The following is a 23,792-nucleotide window of genomic DNA, read 5'->3' on the forward strand; positions in this document are numbered from 1 at the left end:
CGGTTTCTTGTGTCCTCAGAGGCGAATAAGCTGGGCAGGGAGTGAGAGCGTGGGGTGTCCGCCCCCCCTTGGATAGCTCAGCCCCTGGGACATGCCTGCACACTCCCGAGGGGACCCCTAGATAACGCTCTGACCCCCAGGGGACCCCTAGATAACGCTCTGACCCCCAGAGCGAGGGGACCCCTAGATAACGCTCTGACCCCCGGAGCGAGGGGACCCCTAGATAACGCTCTGTCCCCCAGGGGACCCCTAGATAATGCTCTGACCCCCAGAGCGAGGGGACCCCTAGATAACGCTCTGACCCCCAGAGCGAGGGGACCCCTAGATAACGCTCTGTCCCCCGGAGCGAGGGGACCCGTAGATAATGCTCTGTCCCCCAGGGGACCCCCAGATAACGCTCTGTCCCCCGGAGCGAGGGGACCCCCAGATAACGCTCTGTCCCCCGGAGCGAGGGGATGTGGAGTCGGGGGGGGCGGGTGTGCTGAGCTCAGGGATGTCGACACTGGGGAGTTCTCCCGTCGGCGGAGTTAATCCACCTCCCCGAGGGGCCGGCGCTGTGTCGGCGGGCGGAGCTCTCCCACAGCAGGTGGGTGTAACTGCCTCGCTCGGGGGTGGATTATTCACAGCCCCGAGCGACGTGGTTACACCGATACAGTCTGCAGCGTAGCCCTGGCCTCAGACCTGGTCCTGCCCCGGCCCCGTGCCAGAGCGCGGCCGCTTGCTGGGTGCGGTGCCTGGCTGGACGCGGGCCCTTGCGCCTCCCCAGACCTGTCAGTCCGTGACGTGTGTACGACGCGGCTACGTGGGGCCCCGTGAGCTCACGGACCAGCCAGTCACTGGTGTGCAAAGGGACCTCACTAGGGGTGTGAATACAGGGTGCATCCCATCACACCGCCCCTCCCCCGGCCTGAGGGCTGCCAGCGCCCCGTGTCTCTGATTGTCCTGTCGTTGCTTTGCAGGGCCCGGCCGGTCCCAAGGGTGCGAAGGGAGCCACGGTAAGCGCTGTCCCAGGTGCCCCAGCAGGGGGTGCCCTGCTCCCCCCCCATCCCGTCACCCCTGCAGGCAGCTGACGTCTCTGTTCTCTCCCCGCCAGGGACAAGCCGGCCCCAAGGGTGAGCGAGGCGTCCCCGGCCCCCCCGGACACCCGGTGAGTGACCCCCCCCCTCCGCTTCCCTTCGACCTGCTGCCTCGGACCGTCCGTTCCCTGCACTGCGGCTGCTCCCCCGGTCCCCCCATCCCTCACTCACAGTGTCGTCCCCCTTCCCGGCTCGGTTACTTACCCGGCTGTCTGCCCCGCCCTGCCCCCTGCTCTCCCTGCCCCTCCTACCCCACTCTTCCCCCTGCCCCTTCCTTCCCTGCCCCACACTGTCCCTGCCCTGCCCCTACCCACCCCCTCCCCCCACCCCTGCCCCACTGACGGTGCTGTGCCGGCGCAGGGTCCCCCCGGGGAGGTGATCCAGCCGCTGCCCATCCAGCTGCCCAGGAAGAGCAAGCGGTCGATCGACGCCAGCCAGCTGGTGGGTGAGGACGGGGAGGGGCTGGCGGCGGACGGGGCCCACGGCCACGCGGGCGGCATGGACGAGATCTTCGGCTCCCTCACCGCCCTCAAGCGGGAGATCGAGCAGATGAAGCACCCGATGGGCACCCAGGACAACCCGGCTCGCACCTGCCAGGACCTGCGGCTCTGCCACCCCGACCTGCCCGACGGTGAGCGCCGGGCCAGGCTGGATGGGAGACGGGGCAGGGCTAGGGGCTGGGCTGCAGGGGGAGGCAGCAGGGGGCTCTGCCCGGGCAGTCAGGGCTCCCCATGGCCCCAGGGCGGCGCTAGGGGCTGGGCTGCAGGGGGGGGCAGCAGGGGGCTCTGCCCGGGCAGTCAGGGCTCCCCATGGCCCCAGGGCGGCGCTAGGGGCTGGGCTGCAGGGGGGGGGCAGCAGGGGGCTCTGCCCGGGCAGTCAGGGCTCCCCATGGCCCCAGGGCGGCGCTAGGGGCTGGGCTGCAGGGGGGGGGCAGCAGGGGGCTCTGCCCGGGCAGTCAGGGCTCCCCAGGGTCGCGCGAGGGGCTGGGCTGCAGGGGGGGCAGCAGGGGGCTCTGCCCGGGCCGTCAGGGCTCCCCATGGCCCCAGGGCGGCGCTAGGGGCTGGGCTGCAGGGGGGGGGGGCAGCAGGGGGCTCTGCCCGGGCAGTCAGGGCTCCCCAGGGTGGCGCTAGGGGCTGGGCCAGGGCGGCGCTGGGGGCTGGGCTGCAGGGGGGGCAGCAGGGGGCTCTGCCCGGGCAGTCAGGGCCCCCCATGGCCCCAGGGCGGCGCTAGGGGCTGGGCTGCGGGGGGCAGGGGGGGCAGCAGGGGACTCTGCCCGGGCAGTCAGGGCTGTCCCTGGGTGGCACTAGGGGACTGTGCTGCTGGGGTGGCTGGGGTGGGGGGGACGAAGAGGATTCTTTGTGAACTGACCCTCCCTGCCCCCAGGCGAGTACTGGATCGACCCCAACGAGGGCTGCTCCCGGGACTCCTTCAAGGTGCATTGCGACTTCACGGCTGGCGGGGAGACCTGCCTCTTCCCCACCAAAGAGACACAGAAGGTGAGTGTGATGGGGGTGGGGGCTGGGGGCCAGGACTCCTGGGTTCTCTCCTCGCTCTGGGAGGGGAGTGGGGGCTGGTGGGTTAGAGCAGGGGAGCTGGGGGCCAGGACTCCTGGGTTCTTTCCTGTTATAACAGCCCCAAGCTGCCGCTGTCTGGTTTTGGCACTAGAGCAGCTGTGGCTGGCTGAAGGGAGGATTTAGCCCCAGCCTCACCCCCGGCTCCCAGCCAGGCTCAGCGCATTTGGGGCACCCCAGGTGCAGCCCCCCCTGAGCCTGTCTCTCCTGGTCTCCCCCGCCAGGTCCATATGTCTGCGTGGCAGGAGGAGAAGCCCCCGCGCTGGTTCAGCCAGTTCCGGGAAGGAAGGAAGGTGAGAGCCGGGCGGCCGGTGCGGGTGTCCTGGGCTTGGAGTGACACCACCAGGGTCACCCCGACAGCCGGCCTGGTCCTGGGGATCCTGCAGCCCGATAATACAGCTCATGCCCCCCATACACAGCCGGCCCGTGGCACCTCTGAATGAGCCCCAGAGACAGGCCCTGCCTGAGCATGTGTGTGTGCGCATGCAGATACCTCCTGTACCCCCCCCCCCCCCCCCCCCCCGGCTCCAACACTGACCCCCTGCTGACACCTGGGATCTCCAGTGACCGCACCCCCCTCCAGCTAACGTCCGTCCATCCAACCTTCCAACTCCTCTGTCATTCACCCCCTGGAATCCTCCTCCGTGCCCAGCCCCGAGGGTGCCTCTCTCTGGCCCCAGACTCTCCTCGATCTGATCCATCCCTAGACCCACCTGGAGTCTTGTCTGCCTGGCCTGTTCCCCATCTGATGTCTGTCCAGCCCTGAGTCCCTCTGTCTGCGGCGTGGCAGATCCACCCCCGAGAAACCCATCTGGGGCTCTGTCCGTGCCCCTTGGGGTGACCAGACAGCGAATGTGAGACATCGGGACGGGGGTGGGGGTAATAGGAGCCTATATAAAAAAAAGACCCCAAAATCGGGACTGTCCCTATAAAAGCGGGACGTCTGGTCACCCTAATGCCCCTGTCCTCGGAGCTGCCCATCCCCCGTCCTCCACTCTGCCCATCCCCCGTCCTCCGCTCTGCCCATCTGTCTGTCTCCGGCTCTGTCCATCCCCTGTCCTCCGCTCTGCCCATCCCCCGTCCTCCGCTCTGTCCATCCCCTGTCCTCCACTCTGCCCATCCCCTGTCCTCCACTCTGCCCATCCGTCTGTCTCCGGCTCTGTCCATCTCTCTCCCTGCCTCTGGTGCCCTTCACCACAGAGCACAGACTCTGATCCCCACTGAGTGCCCCCCGGGCAGGGGCTCCCCAGGCCTTGCCCCGAGCGGGGAGTGCGGGGGGTGGCCGCCACGTGCATCTCCCCCTAACATGTCCCTGCCCCCCCCAGTTCTCGTACGTGGACGCGGACGGGCGCCCGGTGGGCGCGGTGCAGCTCACCTTCCTGCGGCTGCTCAGCGTGGCCGCCCGGCAGAACTTCACCTACCACTGCCAGCGCTCGGTGGGCTGGCGCAGCGCCGCCTCCGGGGGCCACCAGCGCGCCCTCCGCCTCCGGGGCGCCAACGAGGAGGACATGAGCTACGACAACAGCCCCTACATCACGGCCCTCACCGACGGCTGCGCGGTGAGCGGGGCCGGGGCGGGGAGCCGGGGGAGGGACAGGCTGGGATGGGGGGGCCAAGGGCGAGACGGGAGCCTGTGGAGGTCTGGGGAGGGACAGATACACTGGGACGGAGGCACTGGGAGGGAGGGATGTGTGACGCACCCCATAGTGTTATAGAAATATGCTTATGAATGTAAATATGACATAACTGGGCTACGTTTATGCTACATAGGCCATGTCACAGATCTCTGCACAGGTTACGTTCTACGGAATGTTTTCATCTTATTCATAATCATGTATCATTTTTATATCGGAAGTTATGAGCATTGGCTCGATGCTTCGATTTCAAGTGTTTGCTGTAGGAAGCACCTAAGGCAGATGTGATCAAGGAATTGTGAGGGGGTTATTGAAGTAAATGGAAATACTTGGCTAACATTGGGCCTTGACAGAGGCCAATCCACATCTGAGCTTTCCTGGGAACGTTCCTGGAGAGAACTGAGTCATGCAGGGACATGTGACTTGCCCATGTGACTCCCAAACTCCAGCCTGTAGAGGGGATTCTACACAGGGGGAGGGAGGGGTTTAGACCCACAAGGAGACACGATGTAAAGCCTTGGGAGACCCCTCCATTTTGTCTTCAGCTAGCTCAAGGGAGAACCTGTCCACCCCCCCAGGGTACCTGAAAGAAACTGGAACCAAAGGACAGTAACGACCCCAACCCGTCACAGCGGCGTCATGAACGGGATCCGAACCTGTGCGGGGAAACCCCATTGGATTTCGAACACTGTGACGGGCGGGATCGCAGAAACCCCCTTGGGAACTGCCACCTGATGTGCTGAGACGGCCTCTGAGCCTGTTTTCCCTGCCAGCCTGGGGGTTCAGTGCCCTGCCTGGTTGCTCCAGACCCGCCAGCCTGCTGCCAACACAGACCCAGGTCAGAACCACGTCCCCCACAAGCTGCAGGCTGAACTGAAAACAGCTTAAGACGTGCTCCTGTCTCCAGCACTCAGACCACTCCCAGTGGGGTCTAAACCCAAATCAATCCGTCTTACTCTGTATAAAGCTTAGAATAGAACACACAAGTCTAAGCCTAATCCAGTCAGACAGTGAACACAGATAAAATCTCACCCTCAGAGAGGCTCCAATAAGCTGCTTTCACAGACTGGAGACGCCTTCCTAGTCTGGGCCCGTCCTTTCCCCGGTACAGCCCTTGTTCCAGCTCAGCTGGTAACTGGGGGATTTCTCATGACTGCAGCCCCCTTTGTCCTGCTCCACCCCCTTTTATAGCTTTGGCACCCGGCGGGAATCCTTTGTCCCTCTCTGGGTTCCCCCCCACCCCTTCTACATGGAAAAGCGGCAGGTTAAAGATGGATTCCAGTTCAGGTGACATGGTCACATGTCGCTGTAAGACTTCCTTGCCCACTTGCTAGCACACACAGGTACAGGGAGACTTACAAGTAAACAGAGACGTCTGCAGTCAATTGTCCTCCTTAATGGGAGCCATCAAAATTCCAAAGCACCATTACTGGCCCACACTTTGCATAATTACAATCGGCCTCAGAGTTATATTTCAGATTCCTAGTTTCAGATCCAAGAGTGGTACATTCGTACAAACAGGATGATCACACTCAGTAGATTATAGGCTTTGTAATGATCCCTTACAAGAGACCTTTTGCATGAAGCATATTCCAGTTACATTATATTCACACTCATTAGCATATTTGCATAAAATCATATGGAGTGCGACGTCACAGGATGGATACCCGGGGATGGGTGAATAGACAGTTGCAGGGTTGAGGAGAGTGGATGGATACACTAGGAGGGAGGGAGGGATGGATGGGGAGGGGTGGATCGATGGAGCGATGGATGGATACACTAGCAGGGAGGTTGGAAGAATGAAGGGAAGGATGGAGGGATGGATGGATACACTAGCAGGGAGGCTGGAAGGATGGAGGGATGGATGGATAAACTAGCAGGGAGGCTGGAAGGATGGAGGGATTGATGGATACACTAGGAGGGAGGCTGGAAGGATGGAGGGATGGATGGATACACTAGGAGGGAGGCTGGAAGGATGGGGGGAAGGATGGAGGGATGGATGGATACACTAGCAGGGAGGTTGGAAGGATGGGGGGAAGGATGGAGGGATGGATGGATACACTAGCAGGGAGGTTGGAAGGATGGGGGGAAGGATGGAGGGAAGGAAGGATGGATACACTAGGAGGGAGGCTGGGAGGATGGAGGGATGGATGGATACACTAGGAGGGACGCTGGAAGGATGGAGGGAAGGATGGAGGGATGGATGGATACACTAGGAGGGAGGCTGGAAGAATGGAGGGATTGATGGATACACTAGGAGGGAGGCTGGAAGGATGGAGGGATGGATGGATACACTAGGAGGGAGGCTGGATGGACGGGCGATGGGGAGGGAGGGATGGAGGGATGGATGGATACACTAGGAGGGAGGCTGGAAGGATGGAGGGATGGATGGAGCAATGGATGGATACACTAGCAGGGAGGCTGGAAGGATGGAGGGATGGATGGAGAGATGGATGGATACACTAAGAGGGAGGCTGGGAGGATGGAGGGAAGGATGGAGCAATGGATGGATACACTAGCAGGGAGGCTGGAAGGATGGAGGGAGGGATGGATGGATACACTAGCAGGGAGGCTGGAAGGATGGAGGGAAGGATGGAGGGAAGGATGGAGGGATGGATGGATACACTAGCAGGGAGGCTGGAAGGATGGGGGGAAGGATGGAGGGAAGGATGGAGGGATGGATGGATACACTAGGAGGGAGGCTGGAAGGATGGAGGGAAGGATGGAGGGATGGATGGATACACTAGCAGGGAGGCTGGAAGGATGGATGGAGGGATGGATGGATACACTAGCAGGGAGGCTGGAAGGATGGAGGGATTGATGGATACACTAGGAGGGAGGCTGGGAGGATGGAGGGAAGGATGGAGCAATGGATGGATACACTAGGAGGGAGGCTGGAAGGATGGAGAGATGGATGGATACACTAGGAGGGAGGCTGGAAGGATGGAGCAATGGATGGATACACTAGGAGGGAGGCTGGAAGGAAGGATGGAGCAATGGATGGATACACAAGGAGGGAGGCTGGAAGGATGGAGGGATGGATGGAGGGATGGATGGATACACTAGCAGGGAGGCTGGAAGGATGGAGGGATGGATGGAGCAATGGAGGGAAGGATGGATACACTAAGAGGGAGGCTGGGAGGATGGAGGGAAGGATGGAGCGATGGATGGATACACTAGGAGGGAGGCTGGAAGGAAGGATGGAGGGATGGATGGATACACTAGGAGGGTGGCTGGAAGGATGGAGGGAAGGATGGAGGGATGGATGGATACACTAAGAGGGAGGCTGGAAGGATGGAGGGATGGATGGAGCAATGGATGGATACACTAGGAGGGAGGCTGGAAGGATGGAGGGAAGGATGGAGCGATGGATGGATACACTAAGAGGGAGGCTGGGAGGATGGAGGGATGGATGGAGCAATGGATGGATACACTAGGAGGGAGGCTGGAAGGATGGAGGGAAGGATGGAGGGATGGATGGATACACTAGCAGGGAGGTTGGAAGGATGGAGGGATGGATGGATACACTAGCAGGGAGGCTGGAAGGATGGAAGGATGGATGGAGGGATGGAGCAATGGATGGATACACTAGGAGGGAGGCTGGAAGGATGGAGGGAAGGATGGAGCGATGGATGGATACACTAAGAGGGAGGCTGGGAGGATGGAGGGAAGGATGGAGGGATGGATGGATACACTAGCAGGGAGGTTGGAAGGATGGAGGGATGGATGGATACACTAGCAGGGAGGCTGGAAGGATGGATGGAGGGATGGAGCAATGGATGGATACACTAGGAGGGAGGCTGGGAGGATGGATGGAGGGATGGAGCAATGGATGGATACACTAGGAGGGAGGCTGGAAGGATGGAGGGAAGGATGGAGCAATGGATGGATACACTAGGAGGGAGGCTGGGAGGATGGAGGGAAGGATGGAGCGATGGATGGATACACTAAGAGGGAGGCTGGGAGGATGGAGGGATGGATGGAGCAATGGATGGATACACTAGGAGGGAGGCTGGAAGGATGGAGGGAAGGATGGAGGGATGGATGGATACACTAGCAGGGAGGTTGGAAGGATGGAGGGATGGATGGATACACTAGCAGGGAGGCTGGAAGGATGGAAGGATGGATGGAGGGATGGAGCAATGGATGGATACACTAGGAGGGAGGCTGGAAGGATGGAGGGAAGGATGGAGCAATGGATGGATACACTAGGAGGGAGGCTGGGAGGATGGAGGGATGGATGGATACACTAGCAGGGAGGCTGGGAGGATGGAGGGATGGATGGATACACTAGCAGGGAGGCTGGATGACCAGACAGTTGGCGGGGACAGAGGGCAGGAACAGAGGGCAGAGCCCGGGTCGCCGTGGCGAGAGAGGCCCCCCCGGGGGAGCCTATGGCAGGAACAGCCCCTGGAGCCACTGACCCCACGGCCTGACCCTCCCCCCGTCCCTCCCCCTGCAGCGGCGGAAGGGCCCGGACAGGACGGTGCTGGAGGTGAACACGCCCCGTGTGGAGCAGCTCCCCCTGCTGGACGCGCACTTCACAGACTTTGGGGAGCCCAACCAGAAGTTTGGGTTTGAGGTGGGACCCGTCTGTTTCCTGGGCTAGGACCAACCCCCGTGAGCCCTGCCCTGGTCCCTGAGGGACTGTCCCAGCCTGGCCCAGGCCCCACCATCCCCCGAGCAGCGAAGCTACGGGACCTACCGGCCACCCGAGGGACGGACCCGCCACGACGACCCACAGCCACCGAGACCGACGCACCCGGCGCTGGGACCAGGGACCGGAGAGAGACACCGAAGAGACGTCACTGCTTAGAGCCTCCTGTATTTTAACGTGTAGCGAGAGGGCAGTTACACCAACGCACTGGCTGGATCCCTCGGAGCCCCACAGTCCTCCAGCCAGAGCTCCCAGAATGCCCAGCTACATCCCTCATTGCCTGTGGGCCATATTCCCCAGAGTGTCTCAGGGCTCACCCTCCATATCTCCCAGAGCCCCTCAGCTCTAACCCGACTGGAGCCACCCCGAAACGATGGACCCGGTACCCCAATTTCCCTCTGACCGGGGAGCAAAGCCATTAATGTCTAATGAACATTGTGAGCGAACCAGAGTTAATTAACGTCAGCAGGGCGGCCGGCTCCCCTGTGCCGGGCAGCATCGTGGATAGAGGACCTGGGTTAACCCCATGGGCTCCCGTCCCCCCTCCCCACAGTGCTGACACCTGTCACAGTGACCACGACCCTCATGCTTCAGGGCAGGTGCCAGCCTGCAGGGATGGGGTCAGGAGGAAACTTCCTCCTCACAGGGTTCGTTTAATTCCTGTTTTAGTCACCTCCTGCAGGGTCCCTGCCCTTTCCACCCAGAGCAGCACAGGCGGGTGGCCAGGCTAGATGGGCCCCTGGTCCCGGCTCCTTCATCCCTATCAACGGGCTCCAGTCCCCGCCCCCCTCCCCCCCCCCCAATTCACATTTCTTCTTCCTTTGCCATTAATCTCAGTGGGGTGCTCCGTTCCCCTCCCCCACTATGGTAATTAGTATTGATTTGTGGGCTCCAACCCCTCCCCCACTGGACTAATTAATATCAAAGGAACAAAACGTATTAATTAATAACAGTGGGGTGCCCCCCTCCCCACATGGACAGGGCTCCATGGCCCTTCTCTGCCCTACCCGTGCTCTGTGCCTTCCCTGCCGTATCAGTTACAATAATGAACAAACCCTGTTAATTAACATCTCCCCAGGGCTCAGATCCCCTCCTCCCCCCCCCCACACCCGCTGTTTGCAAGGGATCTTTGCTCTGGGTGTATCTTAAAAGCCTTCACTAACCTCCCCCCGTGGGAGAAGCCAAGGAGCGAAGAGAAGGACGCTGGCTGGATTGTTTTATTTTAAATTAACTCTATTATTTAAGGTGTGGACACACACAGGGGTCTGGGCCCTGCTGCAGAGTTTGAATCCCACACGAGCCCAGTGCTCCAGCGACGCTGCCTGTCCTGCAGCTGGGGGGCTGTGGCGGGGGAATCCAATTGATTTTCTCAGGGCCGCTGGACACACGTTTCACGGGGCGACTGTCTTGGCTTTTCGGGGTCTGACAGGCGGCGGGCGCCCCCGGTGCTGAGCCGGCGGCCGGTGGAATGTTTGTAAGTAATGTTGGAAGTTGTGTTAATAGATCAGCTAGAATTTTGCTGCTTTTGGGGGTTGTTATTTTTGGTGTCCTGCCGCCTCGCCCTGCTCGGGCCTTTTTCCGTTGCTCTGTTTTCCTTCACCCCCCATGAAAACACAGGCCAGGCACAAACCCACGTGTGGATCCGTGGCCCCCTGCAAGGCCGGCCCATGGCCTGTTCTAGCCGCTGGCAGCTGGATTTTATCCCCGAGCCCAGCCCGACTCACCGCCGCCCGGTGCATCATGCAGCCAGTTACACGGGGGTGGGGGGGCGAGTGCTTTGCACCCGTTTTGTGCCAGTGAATCCGGTGAGGAGCTGGAACACTGAGGCCGGTTCTGGTCCCGCAGGGCCGAGCGATGAGCCCCAAAGGGCGGCTGGAGCTGACCTAGAGGAGGCCGGAGGAGCTCGGCTGCCAGGGGCTCCCATCGCTCTGTAGCCAAGGGGGGTAAACGCCTGGGGGCGGGGACGAGCTGCCGCAGTTATAGGCCAAGGCCCGAGAACCAGTGGGGGGATCCGGCCAGGCCCAGGCTGAGGCTGGCACGTAGCCCGTTTCCAGCCCCCAGCGGAGGGAGGGGCTGGCGCAGCCGCCCGCCGGCGCAGAGACGTTCCTGAGTGTGGAGCCGGAGCCAGACACATCTGTGGCCGGGACGCTCCCGTCGGGGGCCTGGCGCAGGGATCCCGGAGAGCCCGTCCCGCCCGGTGACAGGGACGTGTGGAAATGGCCCCGTGAGGGTGAATCAGGCCCAGCTACTCAGCGGTGTAAATCAGCAACGCCCCCTGAGGCAATGCTGGTTTGCACCCGGGGAGGAGCTGCCCCAGAGGGATCCACCCTCAGCCTGGCCTCAGTCAGAGCCCCTGGTAATCCCCCGGGGGCGCAGGGGGGTGCAGGCTGGGGGGGAGGGGGCGCAGCTGCCTGGGGGGAGGGCAGTGCCGGGTTTACAATGGCGCCAGTGGCCCCATGGAGCTGGGCTCCGCTTGCACTGCATCCTGAGACCCCACTGGCTCCCCCCACCCACCACTTGATCCTCTCAGCCTGACCCCCGAGGGCTCCTCTTCACCCCCTGGCCCCACCCCCCTGCCTCTCTCGGCCCCCTGGCCGCACCCCGGTGCACCTCCGGCTCCGGGCTTCCCACCACCTGTGGGGCCCCACCTGCCTCCCCAGAGCGGAGCCGCCTGGGACTGGGGCAGAAGCCTGGCCAGTCTCGGCCAGTTGGGGGAGGGGGGGTCCTGGGGAGGCCACAGGGTCCTGCCCCCCCACGTCGCAGTCAGACGTGACTCTCAGCCAGCCAGTAACACAGAGGTTTATTCGATGACAGGAACAGGGGCTAACACAGAGCTTGTAGGTACCACGAACCGGACCCCTCGGCCAGGTCCATTCTGGGGGCAGTGAGCCAGACCCCCACGTCTGCCCTCACTCATCCCCAGCCAGCTCCAGACTCCCAACCCCCTCCAGCCCCTCCTTTGCTCAGCTCCTTTCCCGGGCCAGGAGGTCACCTGATCTCTCTGTCTCCCCCACCTTTAGCATCCCCTCGCGGGGGGGAAGGGCCCCGGCCATTAGTTGCCAGGAGACAGGGTGTCGGCCATTTACGCACTGGCCCTTTGCTCTGCAACAATCTCACCCCCTGGGACGCCCTGAGGGGCCCCGATGTGCTTGTGACGCCAGGGCCGCCCAGAGGATTCCGGGGGCCCGGGGTCTTCGGCAGCGGGGGGCCCTTCCATTCCGGGACCTGCCGCCGAAGTGCCCTGAAGACCTGCGGCGGGGGCACCCCCGCCGCCGAATTACCGCCGAAGCGGGACCCGCCGCCGAAGTGCAGCCCGGTCTTCAGTGCCGCCGAATTACCACTGAAGACCAAGCTGAACTTCGGCGGCGGGTCCCACTTCGGCGGTAATTCGCCAGTGGGGGGTCCTTCTGCCACGGAGCAGAAGGACCCCCCGCCAAAGACCGGGAGTGGAAGAAGCTCCTGGGTCCGGCCCCGCAAGAGTTTTCCAGGCCCCCCCGAAGCAAGTGAAGGACCCCGCTCCAGGGGCCCTGAAAAACTCTCGTGGGGGCCCCTGTCGGGTCCTGGGCCTGGGGCAAATTGCCCCTCTTGCCCCCCCCTCTGGGCGGCCCTGTGTGACGCCCCAGCCCTCGACCGGGCGCTGCTGGGCCCCCATCGCTAGGCGCTGCTGGAGTCTCACCGGCTCTGTGGTGCCAGGAGAGCCCCTGTGGGCGTCCCCCATCCATAGGCCGGTGGGGGGGTTGCAGGGGGAGAGGACAGAGGGAATCGGGGCTGGTTGGTCCCCATGGGGCGGGGGAGGGTTCCCCACGCTGAGCCGGAGGCAGCCCCAGAGCCAGACGGGAGCTGGTAAAGCTGTGGAGACCCCTGCCCGGGTTCGACCAATCACTGGGGAGAATGTTGTCATCCCCCCCCCCCCCGCAGCCGTTCTCACCCCATGGACACAGGGGGGGGGGGTTCTGCCTGAGTTCAGTGCCAGTGACCCCGGCTGGGGACCCGGCCCTCCATAGCCAGGCCCTCCAGCACCTGGCGCTGCCCTGGGACCCGGCCTGCCCCCACTAGAGCCCCCCGTTGCTGGGTGGGTGCGAGCTGGGTGGGCAGGGGGAGAGCGCCTGACCCCCCCCCCGGGTGAGCAGCTGGTCTTGGCCAAGCCCCTGGATTCACCCGGCTGCTCACCCCGTCCTGCTCCCTGGAGCCCCGTGGGGAGGCTGTCGGCTCTGGGATGGGATTCGCTATGGGTCTGTCCCGGGCTGGGACGGGGCAGGGGGGTCCCTTGGGCTGGGGTCCCTGCAGGGAGCAGCATTTGCTGACGCCGTGGGGCCAGGGAGCGACCCGTGTCTGTCTCTGAGAGCATCACCAGGGGGCTCTGTTCACACCCGCAGCAGCACCCGCTCCATAGAGCTGGGGGTGGGGGAATCCAGTGGGCGGGGGTGTGCAGGATGGGCTGGATTGCTTGGGAAGTGCCTCACCCATGAGGGAGGGGACGTGTCCCACAGATCCGCCCCCCAACATCCCCAGAACCCACCTGCAGGGAAGCCGGACACACAGGGTCCCGCTTGGGCAGGGGTGTCTGTATCTGTGACCCGCAGCCTGTCCCTCCGTCTGCACCCCGAGCCTGAGCACCCCCAAACCCCCATCCTCAGCCAGGACCCCTCATTCTGCACCAGCCCCACTCCTCTGACTGAGCACCCCAGATGGACAGAGCCCCCATACTTCTCTTTAGCATGTGGGGGAGGGGATGCCTGGGAGCCAGGGCTCCTGGGTTCTGTCCTGGCTGGGGAGTTGGGTCTAGTGTGGGGAGGGCTGGGAGACAGGACTCCTGGGTCCTATTCCAAGCTCTGCGAGGGGAGTGGGGGCTGGTGGTCAGAGCAGGGGGGGGGGGCTGGGAGCCAGGACACCTGGGTTCTCTTCCTGGCTCTGGGAGGGGAGTGGGGGCTGGTGGGTTAGAGCAGGGGGGGCTGGGAGCCAGGACTCTTGGGTTCTCTGCCAGCTCTGGGAGGGGAGTGGGGGCTGGTGGTTAGAGCAGGGGGGACTGGGAGCCCGGACGCCTGGGTTCTCTGCCAGCTCTGGGAGGGGAGTGGGGGCTGGTGGGTTAGAGCAGGGGGGGCTGGGAGCCAGGACTCTTGGGTTCTCTCCCCGGCTCTGGAAGGTGAGTGGGGGCTGGTGGGTCAGAGCAGGGGGGGCTGGGAGCCAGGACTCTTGGGTTCTCTGCCAGCTCTGGGAGGGGAGTGGGGGCTGGTGGTTAGAGCAGGGGGGACTGGGAGCCCGGACGCCTGGGTTCTCTGCCAGCTCTGGGAGGGGAGTGGGGGCTGGTGGGTTAGAGCAGGGGGGGCTGGGAGCCAGGACTCTTGGGTTCTCTGCCAGTTCTGGGAGTGGAGTGGGGGCTGGTGGTTAGAGCAGGGGGGCTGGGAGCTCGGACGCCTGGGTTCTCTGCCAGCTCTGGGAGGGCTGTGGGGGCTGGTGGTCAGAGCAGGGGGGGAGGAGGGGGCTGGGAACCAGGACTCCTGGGTTCTCTCCCGACTCTGTGGTTTCTGACAAGTCCCTTGCTCTCAGTGTCCCCCCCTGTACCGTGGGGTGAGGACACCGACCGGGGCTGCATTTCACTCACAGTTTATTCCTCTCCAGTGCAGGTGGGGGGCTGGGCCAGGCCCTGGGTGCCAGCCAGGCTGCAGGCCTGGGGGGGTTTTGGGTGGAAAGTCCCTGGCACCGAAATGACGCCCACCCATGGGACCTGGTGTCTCACTGACGCACAAACAGGCAGAGACGCTGGGCCGGGGTTAGCGCCTCTGGGGCTCGGCCAGTGGCAGCGCGGCGCCGACCCGGCATCACCGGGCGCTGGGCAGAGTCGGGCCGAGAGGGCCGGGGAGCAGAGTGTGCTGGATGCGGCTGGGGCCCGAGGCTGGGGGGGGGGGGGTTCAGAACCATCCTGGGGGAGGGGAAGTGAAACCAGGTGAGGGGAAAGCAGGCGTCAGTCTGTCCCTCTGTCCACCCACAGGCAGACGGGGTGTGAAACGACGTGGAGCATTAACCCTTTCTGGGTCGCGGGGCCGGAGAAACGTCTCCACTGGGCTGTGGGCAATTGCACGGGGACTTTCACGCTGACACCGGATTGACGGCCCTGGACTGCCAAGGCCCCATGGCCCGGCCCCAGCCCCCTAAGCCAGCCAGTCCCCTGCCCTGAGGCTGGATCAGAGCCCCCAGCCCCCAAAGGGCAGAGGCCCCGTGTCCCATCCCCGACCCCCTGAGTCAGCCAGTCCTCCCTCCCCCCCGGCCCTTCAGCGCAGCCCCATCCACTTGTCCCCCAGACGGAGCCTGCGCAGGGAAAGCCGAGGGGCTGGAGTCAGCAGGGCCCGTACTCAGAGCTGGGCTGGAGCCCAGGGGTCCTGGGGCTGCCGTAGCTCCATGATAGTTAAGTTGTGACACAGACTGTGGTTAGCACAGCGGCAGGGAGGTGAATAGCCAGGGAGTGTGGGGGACAGGAGCAGGGCCGGGATGGTCCGTGTGGGGCGCTGGAGAGGAGACTCCACGGCAGGGGGGCCTTGGCCAGCAGTAGGAGCAGCAGGCCAGGCTCTGAGTGACTCACACAGATTCACGCCCTCGTCCTCTGTCCCCTCCCGCAGGGACAGCCCATGGGAGCAGCTGACAGGGACGTCCCCACGGCCTCGTCTCCCCACTCTCGGGGACGCTCCCCCACCAGGATCCCAGAGCTCATTGCACCCGATAGCACTGGGGCCAATTCCCCCCACAGAAATGCAGCCACCTCTGGGGTGGGGCCTGGCAGCTGGGGAACAGAACATGGCACTTTGGGACAGGAAGTGACGGGGACGCCAGTACCCAATGGCAGGGCCGGATTAACTCTCCTGTTGGCCCGGGGCTATTAGATTTTGTAGGGCCCCTGTTTACCCGTCTGTTTCCTGGGAAGGAGTTTGGGAGGAGGGGGATTCTGAGCTGGGGCAGGGAGTTGGGGTGGAAGAGGGGGTGCGAGGTGCAGGCTCTGACTGGGAGGTGCTTACCACAGGTGGCTCCCAGCTGGCAACGCAGCGGGGCTCCTGGAAGCGGCTGCCACATCTCTGCGGCACCGAGCAGGGCGGGGGGGGAGGCGGCGGGTCCACGCGCCGCCCCTGCTCGCAAGCGCCTCCCGTGTAGCTCCCACAGCCCGGCTGACTGGCAGCCCCCCCCCCCCCAGCCCGGCCCTGTCGCTGCCCCCCAGGCCGGGGTGTCCGTGCTGCTGGGCTGCAGCCTGGGCTCTCCAGGGGGACGGGAGCATCTCCCCCTCTGCAGCTGCCTCTCCCCAGGAAAGGGGCTTGGGGCAGGGCTGCAGGGGGTGTGAGTGAGGCAATTTGCTGCAGGGCCCCGCGCGCCCTGGCTGAGAATCCCTTCCCCGGCTACAGGCGCCTTTTTAATTTCTACTCACCCGATGGTGCTCTGGGCCTTGGGCGATGGGTCCTTCACTCGCTCCGGGGCTGTGGCAGCGGGTCCGTCAGTGCCGCCAAGGACCCGGAGCCGCCCAGTGAGTACGAGCGCCACAGCGGGTGGTGCCTCTGCCCCAGGCCCCTTGAATCCTCTGGGAGGCCCTGCTTGGGGCTCCCGCTCCCCACGGCCTCTTCCCTGCTGCCCCCACCCCTGGGGAAGGAACCGGTCTGCACTGGGACTGGGAACCCACAGCCCCCCCCCAGGAGTCACCCCCACCCCCAGAGCCCCCCTCTGGGGTCCTGCCCCCTCCCTCCAGTCAGATCCAGCCCTGCCCAGCACAACCCTGATCCCTGCAGCCACTGAATGGCCCCATGGTGTGTCTGGGGAGTCCCCTCCCCAGGGCAGCTGGTCTGTGCCCCGTGTCCCCTCCCCCCACCCAGAGCCCAGAGCCCCCAGCCCTGTCCCGGCCCTGGGGGAGCAGTGAGCACAGAGCCGGGGGGGCTGGGGATGATTTATTAGGGTGAAGCAGTTATAACAGCGCCAGCCTCAGTCCGGCTCACCCCAGGCTGCGGAGCAGCGTCTCCCAAAGCTTCCCCGAGGGCCGCGGGGTCAGCGAGAGGGAACGTGGGGCTGGGCTGGGGCAGGGAAAGGGTTAATGCAGGACGGGTGTGAGGAAGTGGGACTGTTCTTACTGGGGTGCTGTGTGCAGTTCTTAAGTATCCAGCAAAGCAAAAGGCCAGTGCAACCGAATGCCTGACACTCTGTCTCCTAGCAACTGATGGCCTGGGCACCTCCCCTGCGAAGGTGCAACCCCCAGGTGTTGGAGACAAAGGGGTCAGGTGACCTCCTGGCCCCCCCGGAAAGAAGCTGAGCAGAGAGGAGGGGCCGGAGGGGGTTGGGCAGACTGGAGCTGGCTGGGGAAGGAAGGGAAGCACAGACAGGGCTCTGATCCCCAATGGGGGCTATGGGGCTCCTGGGGCCCCAAGATGGACCTAACCGGGGGGATCTGGTTACCTGTGCCTGCAAGACCTGTGTTGGACTGTGTTCCTGTCGGCTAAATAAACCTTCTGCTTTACTGGCTGGCTGAGAGTCCTGGTGAATCGCAGGGAGCCTGGGGATGCAGGGCCCTGACTCCCCCACACTCCGTGACAAGGGGTCACCCCAGGGCCTTGCAGGGACTGAGGGGCAGGGACGGGTCCCCAGGGGGGGCAGTGCGGGCTGGAGCCGGGCAGAGCGCAGGGAGCAGGCGGGGACAGGAAGGGACCGGCCCCAGGTTCTGCATTCTCCGGGCTGAGCGAGGGGCTGGGACAGACGGACGGAAACTCCTGCCGGCCGGGGGATCCAACGCCCAGGATCTAACTCAGGAGCCCTGCAGGGAGAGGGGAGAGAAATCAGCCCCTGGCCGTGGGGCTAGCGGGACGGACGGGGGATTTTCTCTGCCAGACCCCAGGGCACCCCAGAGACTCTGCCCGGCAGCCACAGGGCTGGGGGATGCTCGGCAGGACCCAGGACCCTCTGCCCCCGGGAGCAGCTCGGGGATCGGCCTGAACAGGGACCGAGGGAGCCGCAGACTCCTCCGCGGTGCCAGCGCCCCATTGCCCAGCTGCCCAGGGGCTGACCCGGGCGGGTGTCACGGGCCGAGGGGCAGAAGTAGCCACCCCACGGGCGCCCCAGGCAGCCTGTGCTCAGTGTGGGGGGAGTCGGGTGTAACGGGGGAGGGGATTGAAATTACCTGCAGGTTGGGGAACGGGGCGCCCTGAAAAACAAAGAGAAACATGGTCAGAGCCCTGGGCGGGGGGAGCCAGTTCCCGGGGGTCAGAGCTCCAGCCCCTGCCCCACAGCATGGAACACCCCCACTAGGAACCCAGCCCCCTCCGGCCCCCAGACCTGGGGTTCCCCCCTCCCCATTATTACTGTAAATCCCTGACCCAGGATCCCTGCCCGGGGGAGGGGACGGGAAACGCTCTGAGCCCCGGGGCAGGGGCAGCTCCCTGCACTGCGAGGGGTCGGGGTCTGTCCCACCCTGGGGCTCGGCCGGGGGAGGGGTGAGTGGGAGCCCCCAGCCTGGCCCAAGGGCCCCGCACTGAGATCTCCCCATGGCCCCTGCTCTGTCCCTGCCCTAGGAGGGGGGAGGGTCTGACCCAGCCCTGGCCCCAGGGGGCTAGAAGCCGGGAGGCCCCTGCCAGGCTCTGAGCAGCCCCTGCTGGGGGGGGCGGGAGCTTGCAGCCAGGCCCAGATTTCCCTGAGCCCCCCCAGCCCCACATCCCCCCAGAGACACCCCGGTGCCCCGCCCCCGCCCGGAGCCGTTCACCTTTCTTATTCTTCAGGTAGATGAGGAGTCCGGGCGCCAGGAAGATCAGCCCCAGCACGAAGCCCCCGACCCCCGTCAGCATCTTGCTCCTGGCGGAGTCAGACTGCGCCTCTGAAACAGGGACATGGAACGGGCCGGGTCAGAGCCGGGGGCCCCTGGGCCGGGCTCCCGTCCGCGCCAGTGACCAGCGCCGGCCGGGACAGAGCCAGGGGCCTCCGGGCCGGGCTCCCATCCGCGCCAGTGACCGGCGCCGGCCGGGTCAGAGCCAGGGGCCTCCGGGCCGGGCTCCTGTCTGCCCAGTGACCAGCGCCGGCCGGGTCAGAGCCAGGGGCCTCCGGGCCGGGCTCCCGTCCGCGCCAGTGACCGGCGCCGGCCGGGGCAGAGCCAGGGGCCTCCGGGCCAGGATCCCGTCCGCGCCAGTGACCGGCGCAGGCCGCGGCAGAGCCAGGGGCCAGGGTCTGCAGGAGCAGCTTTGGGACAATCTGCCCCACCTCAGGGCTCCTCCTGGTCTGGGATCATCAGAGCTCAGCTCAGGCCCTGCAGTGCGAGGTGTGATATTCCTGCCCGTTGTCAGCATGAACTAGTCTAGCCCTGGATGCTCCTGTGAGCCACAGAAATGGCCAGTCCCACTGTGAACCTTGCTCTGTTCTTGGGCTCAGTGACACCCTGTGGCAGTGAGTTCCACAGGCTAATTACACAGTGTGTGGGAAACGTCCTTCCTTTTACCAGGTGTGAATTTGCCCCTTTCCATTCCACTGAGTGTCCCCTTGTCCCATTGCTGTGAGACAGGAAGAACAGCTGCTCCCAGCCCAGGTCAATAGATTTGGGCTCGTACAAGTGCTCTAAAAATTGTGAGTAGGGTTGATGCTTTTGCTAAACACAAGCACACATGTAAAAATATAGATGTAACTGTTACAATGGTAGAAGAAAATTCCCCCTATAACAGCAGTGTCCTTTTCCAAATCAGGCCAAACCTTATACTGCTAAAGGCAGTGACTCTCTGCTGCAACAGGAAATCATTCGTGCGTGTACTTCCATGTGCAATTCTCCAATTTGGCCAGTACAAAAACCAGATGGATCATGACATTTTATCAGGGGGGAGCCGTGTTAGTCTGTAGCCACAAAAACAACAAGGAGTCCGGTGGCACCTTAAAGACTAACAGATTCATTTGGGCATAAGCTTTTGTGCATAAAAACCCACACTTCTTCAGATGCATGTACTGATTATCAAAAATGAAATGAAGTGTCTCCAGCTGTTACAGCTGTTGTTTCCAAAATGCCTAATCTAATTAATCTGTAAATCCTAAAGCAAAATGGATTTGGCACCTGTCGGGTTTGAATAAAACGATAAGCTTTAGAGAATGAGTTCAGCACTTCTGGAAGAGTGCTCCCAGCGTGGCCATGATCAGTACTTTACCCCGAACCTAAATTCTCACGAGCGTTGAAGTGTAAGAAATACAGCAGCAAATGAGTTCCAGGATATTGAACAGTCAGCACACCCCACCTCAACCCACTGCAGGAGCAACTAACGCAGCACCCTGGGTTTCAACTCCGCACACGGAGTATAAAAACCAGGAAGTGAAATTAACCAAAGTTATCAATAAATACTTCAAAGTGCTCAGAGCAGGAAAATGGAGCTTCCTATGGAAAACTCCAGCAGGAACCACTCCCGTGTATTGATGGTCAATCCATGAGGGGGCACCAGACTAACACCATCTCTAGGAGGATGTGACTAGTACGTGGTACTAGGTGTAGGTGTAGGTGTAACTAGTACGTGGTACTTATCTTTAGGGGTTGTATGTGCTGTGACATTTATAACTTTGTTGGTAACCCTAATAAAGCTGCTAAAAGACAGACAGACGCTCGTGTACGTATTAAGTGGCTATGGTCCCATGTGGTCCCATGGGCTCTAGATCCAGAACAGGGATAACGTTGTTGAACTAGAGACTGTAGCCCAGAGCTGAACCCACTGGAACATAATTAACATGAAACAGAGTATTAGGCCACAGCAGACAGCGCTTTGAAGTCTTGCCTTGGGCTGGTATTCGTGGGGGCTGGGTGACCCAGCACTCTTACCCCAGTGCACGGCAAGGGGCCCCCGCAGGCTGATGTGCTCCACCTGGCAGGTGTAGACGTCCCCGCGCCGGGGGCTCATCTCCAGCATCACCAGGATCTGGAAGGTCCAGTCTCCGTTCTGGAGCAGCTCCGTGGACACCACCCCGGCCGTCTGCTCCTGCCCGTTCTTCAGCCACTTGATCTCGATCCCCCCGGGGTAAAACCCCGTCACGGAGCAAACCAGCAGGTGGGAGTGGGGCTCAGACCCCGATTTCGTGGGGGAAACTTTCACCTTGGGCTCAACTGGGGGGAAAGAGACAGGGGGCTGGGAAAGGGGCCGGAGGCAGTTGGAGGCTCAGAGAGAACAGGTGCCCCCCGCAGGGAAAAACCCCCCCCCCATTTGCCCAGCACCTGCCAAGGGTGATGCTCCCCAGGGTGTGTGGAGTCCAATCCCCCCAACCATACACACGGTGCCTTTCCAGGACAGGGCATCCGACCTCCCGATACACCTGGCAGCTGCCTGGAGCAGGGCACCCTGGATGTGTGGGTCCCGTTCCCCAGTACATGCCCAGGACAGACAGGGCTCCCCATGGTGTGTGGGGTCCGATTCCCTGGCCACCCCGTTCCCCTCTCACTGCCCTGGGGTGGGGCTGGTTCTCTCCTGCCCCCCGTTGCCCTGGGCAGGCTCTGGCAGAAAGGGCCCGAGGGGAGTCACGTCCTGTTAGCCCCCTGGGGACAGAGCCAGGGATTGTCTGACCCTGGGCCCAGGGAGACGGGGTCTCAGCCCAGGGGCTGCTCCCACCCCCCAGCCAGGGGCACCCTGAGGGGATGGATGGGGTTGGGGGGAGGGGAAAGTTCTGCCCCATCACCCAGCCCCCCCAGCCCAGGAAGGGGGGTAGGAGCTGCAGCAGCCGCCTGCCCCAGGGGTCTGAGTGGGGGCGCTGGGGGCTGAACCACTCAGAGGAGTGGGGGGACTGGGAAGGGGGAAGGGTCAGCTACTCCCCTGAGACTTACCCGGGTGGGGCTCTGCGCTCTGCCGACAGGGGGCGCCGCAGCCAGACCCGGAGGAGGGTAAGAGGAGAGATTCCCCCCCGTTACCCCGCCCCAGCGCCTGCTGCCCTCCCCGCCATAGCACGAGACGTTCTACTACCCCGCATCCCCCGCCACCAGCCTATAGAGAGGGGCAGCGTGTCCTGCTGCGGCCCCGCCCCCTCGGAGCCCCGCCCCCGCTCCTGGCCCCGCCCCCCGCTTACCTGTGCGGCCGACCACCTTCCCCGTCTGCGCCACCCCGTAGTTGTGCCGGCAGACCGTGTCCACCTGAGCCCGCCTGTCCGCCAGGTACGCCTGGTCCTTGTTCCAGCTCTCGGCTGTGGGCCGCCCCAGCTCCGTGTCCGCCTCGTACACCCCCACGTCGCTGTCGAAGTGCAGGATCTGCTGCTGGCCCCAGATGTGCCGCTCCAGGTACCGGACCCGCTCGGTGCCGTTGGCGAAGTGACACTCACAGTTCTGCTGGAACACGAACCGCCCTGCGCGGGGAGGAAACGGGCTCGGCTCAGGGACCCGCCCCCAGCCCCGGGCTCGGAGCCCGGCGGGGGAGGAACAGCCGGAGCCTCCAGAGACCCCCCCCACCCCAAACCCCTCCCGCACCCAGGGGAGCCCGGCGGGCGTTAAAGGACAGTCACACCGAGCCTAGACGCCGCGGGGAGACAGGGGAAGACAGGCCGGGGCTCCCCGGGGCGCTGGGGTCCGACCCCCCCCCCCGATACACCCAGCGCTGCCCAGGACGGGGCTCCCCGGGGCGCTGGGGTCCGACCCCCCCCCCCGATACACCCAGCGCTGCCCAGGCCGGGGCTCCCCCGGGGCGCTGGGGTCTGACCCCCCCGGATATACCCGGCGCTGCCCAGGACGGGGCTCCCTGGAGCGCTGGAGTCTGACACCCCCCCCGGATACACCCAGCGCTGCCCAGGACGGGGCTCCCTGGAGCGCTGGGGTCTGACGCCCCCCCCCGGATACCCCCCGCGCTGCCCAGGACGGGGCTCCCCGGGGCGCTGGGGTCCGACCCCCCCCCGATACACCCAGCGCTGCCCAGGACGGGGCTCCCTGGGGCGCTGGGGTCTGACCCCCCCGGATACCCCCGGCGCTGCCCAGGCCGGGGCTCCCCGGGGCGCTGGGGTCCGACCCCCCCCCGATACACCCAACGCTGCCCAGGACGGGGCTCCCCGGGGCGCTGGGGTCTGACCCCCCCCGGATACACCCAGCGCTGGCCAGGACGGGGCGCCCCGGGGCGCTGGGGTCTGACCCCCCCCCCCGATACACCCAGCGCTGCCCAGGACGGGGCTCCCCGGGGCGCTGGGGTCTGACCCCCCCCATACACCCAGCGCTGCCCAGGACGGGGCTCCCCGGGGTGCTGGGGTCTCTACTCACCTTCGGGCTCCGTGCAATGAGCCAGGTGGGTTCTCAGCACCGTCAGTGTCACCAGCAGAGCCCCAGCCCAGCGGCTCCCGGCCCCCAGGATCCGACCCACCCCCATCGCTGCTCAGGAGGGAGAGACCTGGAAACTCGTCGGGTCCCCCCAGACTGAGACCTTCTCTGTCCAGCTCCGAGCACCAGCCCCGGGACGCTGCCCACGGCCCCGGGGATTGGGCACCCCCAGCCCAGGGGCCAGTCAGCACCGGGGCTGGGCAGCATCACCAGTCGCCAGGCAGAGCCGGCCCCAGCCGGGCTCGGTTCCCCACTTCTCCCTCGCAGGAGGCAGAGCAGGGCCTGGGGTCGGGCTGCAGGACTCACCTGGCGCCTGCCATGGCCCCAGGCAGCTGGAGAGCGGGGCCGGCCCAGGGACCAGCCCCCCCCAGAGCAGGGCCCCCAGCAACGGGCCTGGGACTCTCCATCCCCTTCCCTGGTGCCTCGACCCTCTGCTGCCGGATGGGGCAGGACGGGTGTGTCGGGGAGGTTGCTGGTTTGTCTGGGTACATTTAGTCCCAGGGGAAGGTTTGGGGCTGGCCCCACAGACAGAAGTTCTGAGCTTCCCCCTCCCCCACCCCCACAGGCCTGAGCTCTGCCTCCCAGGCACCCCACCAGAGC

At 64.1% G+C, this 23,792-nt stretch overlaps 2 protein-coding genes across 2 annotated transcripts in view; one reads left to right on the top strand and one right to left on the bottom strand.

Annotated features, from left to right (window-relative positions):
- The window catches only part of COL11A2 (collagen type XI alpha 2 chain), a 91,572-nt gene extending 82,114 nt beyond the window's left edge, over positions 1–9,458 (top strand). The window contains exons 61-67 of the mRNA XM_044982829.1: positions 960–995; positions 1,094–1,147; positions 1,437–1,707; positions 2,460–2,572; positions 2,872–2,940; positions 3,973–4,206; positions 8,744–9,458. Of these exons, the coding sequence (XP_044838764.1) occupies positions 960–995; positions 1,094–1,147; positions 1,437–1,707; positions 2,460–2,572; positions 2,872–2,940; positions 3,973–4,206; positions 8,744–8,890 (924 nt within the window). The 3' untranslated portion in view covers positions 8,891–9,458. The remainder of the gene's footprint in view (positions 1–959; positions 996–1,093; positions 1,148–1,436; positions 1,708–2,459; positions 2,573–2,871; positions 2,941–3,972; positions 4,207–8,743) is intronic.
- A 7,978-nt stretch (positions 9,459–17,436) lies between these two features.
- LOC123346421 (H-2 class II histocompatibility antigen, E-S beta chain-like) lies at positions 17,437–23,296 on the bottom strand. Its single transcript, XM_044983811.1, has 6 exons — positions 23,136–23,296; positions 21,965–22,237; positions 20,733–21,014; positions 18,657–18,767; positions 18,078–18,101; positions 17,437–17,714 (listed from the first exon to the last, which is right to left on the bottom strand). The coding sequence occupies exons 1-6, from the start codon at positions 23,239–23,241 to the stop codon at positions 17,701–17,703; spliced, it is 810 nt and encodes a 269-aa protein (XP_044839746.1). The 5' UTR covers positions 23,242–23,296; the 3' UTR covers positions 17,437–17,700.
- Between the last annotated feature and the right edge of the window lie 496 nt (positions 23,297–23,792).

The sequence above is a fragment of the Mauremys mutica genome, chromosome 12, assembly GCF_020497125.1.
Source record: "Mauremys mutica isolate MM-2020 ecotype Southern chromosome 12, ASM2049712v1, whole genome shotgun sequence".
Taxonomy (NCBI): Eukaryota; Metazoa; Chordata; order Testudines; family Geoemydidae; genus Mauremys; species Mauremys mutica.

Excerpts from the sequence above, each read along its gene's own strand:
- LOC123346421 (XM_044983811.1), bottom strand. The coding sequence starts at position 23,241 with ATGGGGGTGGGTCGGATCCTGGGGGCCGGGAGCCGCTGGGCTGGGGCT. Across the intron at positions 22,238-23,135 it reads TCATTGCACGGAGCCCGAAG|GGCGGTTCGTGTTCCAGCAG; the intron begins GTGAGTAGAGAC and ends CTCCCCGCGCAG. Across the intron at positions 18,768-20,732 it reads GCCCCTTGCCGTGCACTGGG|AGGCGCAGTCTGACTCCGCC; the intron begins GTAAGAGTGCTG and ends TCCCTGTTTCAG.